This window comes from Saccostrea cucullata, unplaced genomic scaffold, assembly GCF_032062105.1.
Source record: "Saccostrea cucullata isolate Sc308-1 unplaced genomic scaffold, CSIRO_AGI_Scuc_v1 ctg4967, whole genome shotgun sequence".
Taxonomy (NCBI): domain Eukaryota; kingdom Metazoa; phylum Mollusca; class Bivalvia; order Ostreida; family Ostreidae; genus Saccostrea; species Saccostrea cuccullata.
In genome coordinates, this window is record NW_026939321.1 from 44,525 (window position 1) to 52,647 (window position 8,123).

Sequence of the window (8,123 nt, forward strand, 5' to 3'; positions counted from 1 at the left end):
ATAAAAACCTTATTATTATAGAATTGGGATTTTTCATTTAAAAAAGCTTTAATACGTGGAGTGCTTGTGGGGTTGTTTTAATGATAATAATCAGACTGAGAGACATATTAAAATGTTGTGTTTTTTTTTTATATGTCTCCGTAATAATAAACATCGGGATCGTAGTTGCACAAATATATTCACACACGTGGAGACCGAATCCGAAGGGCAAAATACGGCAGTGGAAAAGTCTTTTAATTCATTTTTGTAAGTTTAATGAAATTATTTGATGTAATTAGAAGGTAGCATTTGTGTCTTCCTCTAATACAAAATCGATGAGCATAGGAAAATCGAAGAAAATGTTTAACTGTGGCAAATAACGTTTATAGAAAAAATTAGTATACGATCCGAATTATCTCAGTGTCTTGTTTATTACATGTATATTGTTGCATCAGAAAAAGTCATTTTCTGGAAGCCATGACATCGCTTCAGAAAGAAGAAAGGAGAATTAATTTTTCTGAAAATTGCTGCTTTACTTATGAAGAACAGATGCAAACCCTTAAAACCCTTTTTGATCTCAAACTGAAATTCTGGTTCTGGTATGAATAGATGAAAATCGTTCAACATTTTGAAAGTGATTCCACATTTAAACTTACCAATACTCGCAAAGTTGAAGAAGTCTTTACATTTTAAGTACAATTTATATCCCAAGTATAATATTTTCCCTTAAAATAGGATGTTGTGTTTCTTTTCCATCTTTGATATACAATGAAGCATTTTCAAATTAAAATATTAGACTTCAACATTTTTTATGGACACAAGCCATATTTTCTTTTCAGATCAAAATGGATGACCAGCAAATAGATCCACAGTTTGCACAAGAAGTACAGGTAAAGACTTGTAGTTATTCCCCAAAGAAAAGTTAATTAAATTCTACATAAAATATGATATTAATATGCAATATTTATTATTAAGTACATACATGTCCAATATACAGTGGACCTGCAGATATCTGGACGCTTCAGTTTCCAGATGCATACATGCCAACTTTCCCGATTTAGGCGGGATCCTCCCGATTTTACCCTTTCATCCCGCCTTCCCGATCGGGAGAGAAAAATTGACCCAATTTCCCGATTTGAAAAAATTCAGATTTTAAGTTTCCCTACCGCCGAATTTTGTCTATCGGGATAAGAATATCAGAGTTGTTTATTCAATCCACACAGATAAGTCTCATTGTTTATTTTAATCTCGCTGAGATTATGTTAATTTAGCATGCAAAGTTAATTAGCCACAGGAAATCACTTCTCGCTTCAACGCACACACTGCTGTCCAGGTACAGGTAACTTACAGCCTGGAGCAGTTAGGGGATTAATCTTTTCAGTTTGAAGGGGTACGAAAGTGAAACACATAGATTAATGGCTTAATTATTAGTCATTGTATTTAAAACAAAAATTAAAGTCAATAAAATGATAATCAAAGAATAAAATTGGAATCCAAAAAGATCGTTTTTTCTTTATATTCGATCAATGCATACTATCTTTGCAAGATATATAACTGTATTCAGCGGCAGCTCACACATATTGGTCCGACCAAAATAATTCCATCATGATAAGTAGATACAACATTATTGTTCATGATAAGAGTAAAGTTGTGTATGTCATACGTTAAAGAAATCAAAAAGAACGTCAAAATATCATTAGAAAGTCACTTTCCCCCCGAAATGCAAATAAAAAATATCAATATTCCTACGCTCGCTCCCTCCTCAGCCTTTTTTTTTTACGTGTTTGATAACAGAGAATAATTAGGTCATTCTTCGATTCATATCTTTTCACCAATGAATTGATAATACTATATCAACAATTGTATTAAGTACATGTTTATAGTCCGTTAATTATCATACAATTTGTTCTTAAAGAAAAAATTAATCATTCTGTGTGTGTGTATTATTAAATGACGGAATTTTCAATCCCTGGCCTGCTCGTGTGTACACTTTGTAAACTGTAGGGTATGTGTGACAAAACGAGAACTGCATGGGTTGGAGATTCGGGTTCGTGTTGAAGTTCAGCATACCATTATATATAGAACTTGAATAATGTAAGTAATTTCTGCGACAAATATATTAGTATATTTCAGTTATTTTCAAAACAAAAAAGGTTTTCCATGTTTTCAGTTTAGAATTTTCCGACCCGGTCCTGATTTTCCCAACCCGGCCATTTTAAACACAAGTTGTTGCAGATGCAAAGGTTAGAACACACTATATAAAGTTCAACAGGGATTGTATAATTTTTATTAATCAGAATTCGTATTTATATGATCTAATTAAGAAAAGAAAAGTTTTGTCTGACACCGTAACTTCTCGGCAAAACAAAACGTGTTTCTCCGAGCTCGCTGGATGCGTGTGACAGCTCCATTGCACGTGTGTAGACCAAGGCTACAGGTACATGTAGGCCTATGTGTACTGTTTGTTAGGAGACTGGGTGACCGTAATGCTATGGAATCACGATATTTACAACAGTTCCATAATTAGACAGTGCAGTTTTTTTTTTATTAACGTCATTATAAACACTGTTAAACATATTAAATCTAACAGTCGAATATCTTTGGATATGGGGTAACCCATATCTATTCTTGTTTAAAAACGAAAGTAGAAAATTTCAAAGCATATATAGCTGCTGATTTTAACTGCTACTAATAAAAATATTGTATACTTTGTCAATTTAAAAAAAATATTGAAAATAATTAGATTAAATAATAATCTCATGTTAAGTACACTGAATCCCCCCCCCCCTTCTCTCATAGATCATACTCATATTGAACATTGTATTTCTTTGTTTACATATATGTCAAGGAAATACCAGAGACCCATAAGGCACTGCCAAGACTGCAAAAGCTCATCATGTTCATGATGTAGTCTTTTACAATTTTAATTTTTCTTTGGGATGGGTGGGGGTGGAGCTCTTGTTAAAAAATTCATGATTTAATTAGGCAGGCCTATTTCTCCAAATTGTTTTGTGTGTGAGATAAAATAAATTATGCACTGTCTATGTACTTACTTATAGGGAATAAAGTGACACTTGATTTTAAGGGTACATACAAGAAACAAAATGTAAATTAATAAAACAGAGTGACAACTATTATAAGCAAAGATATTTAAATTTGGAAAAATAAAACTTTAATTTGTATTGTTTTATTTGTGCTGTATTAATAAGTGTTATCAATATTATAATAAAAAAAAGTAATTCATAATCATTTATTTTCACGACAAAATGTCGCGAATTTAAAGCTTTGAAAATTGTCGTCATGCGCAAAATCCCCCATGGGAATTTTCAAAAGTTGGCATGTATGCAGTTGATTTTACATTGAACAGAACTTTTTTAAAGTTATTTTGTCTTATTTAACTAGTAATTCAGGTATCCGGATGCTTCACATATCTGGATAATTGACTAGGAGCCAAAGTGTCCAGATAAATGAGGCTCCACTGTAGATAAATTTCAGTGTAAATAAAACTAATTAAAATGAGCTCTTAAATTTACTTAATAATAATAATTAATTATTTCTTATAATTGCAGTCAGGGTAGACCAGTGCTTAATTGTTTGCTTAAGGTTTGAAAACAATTCTCCTGACACAGATTGACTGTTCTTTGTCCAAGAACCCATCATAAAATTACAGGTCTTTTGAATGAGGCATCAGAAAATGAGTCTTTGTCATTGTACAATATAGGCATGGGCAGGATAAAAAAGTCCTCATTGGTAAAACCATAAGCACCTTGTGTATGATTCAAATTTTGTAGCAGATAACAAAAAACTGGTGATGTACAGCTTTATAAATGCATCAACCATTCTTGCATGGGATATTAAATGATGAACAATCAAATGAAAATAGAATAATACTTGAATAAATGTCATAAATTTTGGCTTTAAAATCCAAAGTGTAGATGCTGCTAAATCCAAACACAATACTGAAGTGCATGTTACTTTTTAGCTCACCTGAGCCGAAGGCTCAAGTGTGCTTTTCTGATCAAAATTTGTCCGTTGTCTGTCGTTGTCGTTGTTGTCGTTGTCGTAAACTTTTCCCATTTTCATCTTCTTCTCAAGAACCACTGGGCCAATTTCAACCAAAATTGACACAAAGTATCCTTGGGTGAAGAGGATTCAAGTTTGTTCAAATGAAGGGCCACGCCCTTTTCCAAGGGGAGATAATCATGAATTTGTTAAAAATTAATGGCATTTTTAAAAAATCTTCTTCTTCAGAACCGCTGGGCCAGGAAAGATGAAACTCATGTGGAAGCAACATCAGGTAGTGTAGATTCAAGTTTGTTCAAAGCATGACCCCCGGGGCAAGGGTGGGGCCAAAATGGCCGACCCAAGTTTTACATAGGAATATATAGGAAAAATCTTTAAAAATCTTCTTCTCCAGAACCACTGGGCCAGGAAAGATGAAACTCGTGTGGAAGCATCCTTAGGTAGTGTAGATTCAAGTTTGTTCAAATCATGACCCTCAGGGCAAGGGTGGGGCCAAAATGGCCGACCCAAGTTTTACATAGGAAGATATAGGAAAAATCTTCTTCTCAAGAACCGCTGCGCCAGGAAAGATGAAACTCATGTGGAATCATCCTCAGGTAGTGTAGATTCAAGTTTGTACAAATCATGACCCCCGGGACAAAGATGGGGCCAAAATGGCCGACCCAAGTTTTACATAGGAATATATAGGAAAAATCTTTTAAAAATCTTCTACTCTAGAACCACTGGGCCAGGAAAGATGAAACTCATGTGGAATCATCCTCAGGTAGTGTAGATTCAAGTTTGTTCAAATCATGACCCCCGGGGCAAGGGTGGGGCCAAAATGGCCGACCCAAGTTTTACATATGAATATATAGGAAAAATCTTTAAAAATCTTCTTCTCCAGAACCACTGGGCCAGGAAAGATGAAACTCGTGTGGAATCATCCTCAGGTAGTGTAGATTCAAGTTTGTTCAAATCATGACCCCCGGGGCTAGGGTGGGGCAAAATGGCCGACCCAAGTTTTACATAGGAATATATAGGAAATATCTTTAAAAATCTTCTCAAGAACCACTGGGCCAGGAAAGATGAAACTCATGTGGAATCATCCTAAGGTAGTGTAGATTCAAGTTTGTTCAAATCATGACCCCCGGGGCTAGGGTGGGATCAAAATGGCCGACCCAAGTTTTACATAGGGATATATAGGGAAACCTTTTAAAATCTTCTTTTCAAGTACTTCAAAGCTATGATTAGTGATATTTATATGGAATCATCCTCAGGTAGTGTAGGTTCAAATGATGAACGCCTGGAGGGTGGGGGGGGGAGTAAATTCAAGCCCGATGTGCTCAGGTGAGCGCTGTGGCCCCTGGGCCTCTTGTACTTTTAGTTGTTGTTATACTCACATTGTGACATCATCATTTAAAAAATATATTATTCATAAACCAGGATGCTGTCAGAATGGGTTGTTCTGGCACTCTATGACATTTAAGGGCATTCTCAATTTTAAAAAATTTAAATACTGTTAACCGACTTTTATTTGTGTGCGAGAAATTTTCGCGAAGTTCACGAGAGCCTTGTCATCACGAGTATTTCTCGCTGAGAACCAGACCTTAAAGTGTATGTGTCTATCAACAACAGATCCAAAAAGGCTTGATCGCGAACCTTAATCGTCGTAAACTAGTTAATCCCTGGTTAATCATGAAATAAAGTCATCTCGAATAAAAGTTGATTTACAGTATTTAGGTGTATTTTATCTTTGTTTGACTTACATGTAGAATTTTAACACTAAACAATCATAATTTAAGGTTCACAAAAATTGTGATATACAGTGAAACTTATGTAATTTGATGTTTTGTGAACCTAAATCTTGCCTGTTATCAGTTATTATGGTTTTGAAGTAATCTAAAAGTTCTTTTTTAATAATTTCAATTTTTTTTTCAACCTGTTTTATCCAGCCAATCCCTTATTAACTAATCATGTAAAAATTATGTATTTTACCTGTTTATCTTTTGCCACTTCAAACACTTAGGTATCCAAAAGTGAAGTAGAGAAAATAGAATAAAACAATATGAATTATTATCAGAATGATTTTTTTACCTTGATCGTTTGTTGACTATTTATTGAGTCCATTCTTTTTGATTATTTTGTAGATAGAGGTTCAGAAAGCCAAGATACAACAGCAGGTAAACAAACAGACGGAGATGTGCTGGGATATCTGTGTCGGATCCATGGTGGCCAAGTTTGATGGCAGAACCGAGAGTTGTATAACGAACTGTGTGGATAGATATGTGGACACTAGTTTATATATACAGAACAGATTTCAGGAGAAACTGTCAATGATGGGGAGGCTGGGATGATGTCATCTCATTTTATATCAAAGACAGTTGTCAGAATTCATGTCATATCAGAGTTGTAGACACGCAAACACTGGCATTGTAAACAAGGCATTTTAATGTAAAAAAGAAATGGTGAGCTTATATGTTATCTGAAGTGATATTGTATTTTAATTACATGTATTTACTATTTAAATGTGATTTTTCAAGATTCATAAGAACTTATTTTGAAAGCAATGAGATGATATATAAAGAAATATATTATGTAAAACTGAAAAAAGATCTGTTTCATATATTCATGCCACATATTGTGTAGAATGGGTGTTACAAATCTGATGAGAATTAAACACATTCAAAATTAGATCGGATATGTAGTCATTTTGGAATAGACAATTGTGTTTAAATGTCATTCTACAGAAGAATTTTTTATTGTCCTCTGTTAAATTGAAATATGTTGCACAATGTAGTCACAAAACCCCTATAAAGTGTTAGTCTAGCTATATGTTTGGTCCTGCTCATGTAGCAGCTAGTGGTTTAAGTATTTACACTAGAGTGGGACAGAAAGGAGTTGATCCTGAAGTTGCGGAATCCAATCACACTGCAAGACTTGGTAACTTAATATTTGGATCAATGCACGTAGTTTCAAGGAATCCCTGACTCTTGGACCATAAATTTCACAATTTAGAAGATCAAAAACATGTACTGAGTTTACCGGCTAAATACCCATTGGAAAAGAGCATTTTGATACATGTCACTTGATAAACAATAAAGCCTGATCCTGCCCTCAAATGTATCCTGGGTCCTTGCAGCAGCCATGAATTTCACAATTATGGAAGAGGCAACTTGATCATAACTATGCACTTAATTTCTTTGTTTAATGCCAAGAAGTAGAGATTTTCAAAAAAAATATTCTTTTAATATACCGGTATAATCAGTGTAGCACCCAGTCTAATTAAAATTAGACGTTAGATCTGCTCGCATACTTGCTACACTACATCTAACAACATCCCATAGAATCTCGCATCAGAGGTCAAATTCGAAACAACTCTAAACATCCGCTTCTACAATGATATGATGATTTTGCAGGCGACGATATGATTGGTTGATAGAATATGACCTCTGATGTGACCCTCTATGGGATGTTTTTAGATGTTAGTGTAGTGAGTATACGAGCAGATCTAACATCTAATTTTAATTAGATTGTGTAGCACAACCATTGATATCCCACAGAATTTCTGACCCTGCATGGGGCTATAAAGAACAAGGTACAGTTTCAATACAAATTTATAAGCCCTGTATTTTTCTAAAAGTGATGTAAGAAAATCAAAATTTATTCTTTAAGAATAATAGGAATTCCATGGAGTAAGAATACACAAATCATTTTTCCCACATGACCTCCTGAATGGTATTTGTGACGTCATCAACTTGCATTTTCCCGTATTTTCTTAAAAAGTTGCAGAAGACATCAATTTTTCAGTGGAATATTCTTTCAGAAAACATACTCTGCCACCTTCGCCCACAAAGAATTTGAGATATGTGATTTTTCAAAGCATTTTACATAATATATCCAAAAACTGAAGTGGGCGACGGTGACAGACACTATTTTCGGCTGCGCCTCGGTTGACAATGGTTTTCGGGGGGGGGGTGAAAATTTTCAATGTTACACTCAACTACATGGAATATTTATATAATGTAAAATGTGATAAGATTTAATTAATTGATTATCAATCAGCGTAATTAAACTAATTACTCATTTTTTTATGTTTTCGCCGGTTTACTTCATTTGCCTCTTAGCCGTTTTACGCCGGTCAT

General features: G+C 34.4%; 1 protein-coding gene across 2 annotated transcripts; it reads left to right on the forward strand.

Annotated features, from left to right (window-relative positions):
- Positions 1-189: 189 nt before the first annotated feature.
- On the forward strand, positions 190-6,672 carry LOC134252825 (mitochondrial import inner membrane translocase subunit Tim8 A-like). Of its 2 annotated transcripts, none has more exons than XM_062735370.1 (3): positions 190-217; positions 819-869; positions 6,129-6,672. In XM_062735370.1, the coding sequence occupies exons 2-3, from the start codon at positions 825-827 to the stop codon at positions 6,333-6,335; spliced, it is 252 nt and encodes an 83-aa protein (XP_062591354.1). In that variant the 5' UTR covers positions 190-217; positions 819-824; the 3' UTR covers positions 6,336-6,672. The 2 variants fall into 2 exon arrangements, with proteins under 2 accessions (XP_062591354.1, XP_062591355.1); XM_062735371.1 differs by having other exon boundaries at positions 202-246.
- Positions 6,673-8,123: the final 1,451 nt, after the last annotated feature.

Excerpts from the sequence above, each read along its gene's own strand:
- LOC134252825 (XM_062735370.1), top strand. The coding sequence starts at position 825 with ATGGATGACCAGCAAATAGATCCACAGTTTGCACAAGAAGTACAG. Across the intron at positions 870-6,128 it reads AGTTTGCACAAGAAGTACAG|ATAGAGGTTCAGAAAGCCAA; the intron begins GTAAAGACTTGT and ends ATTATTTTGTAG.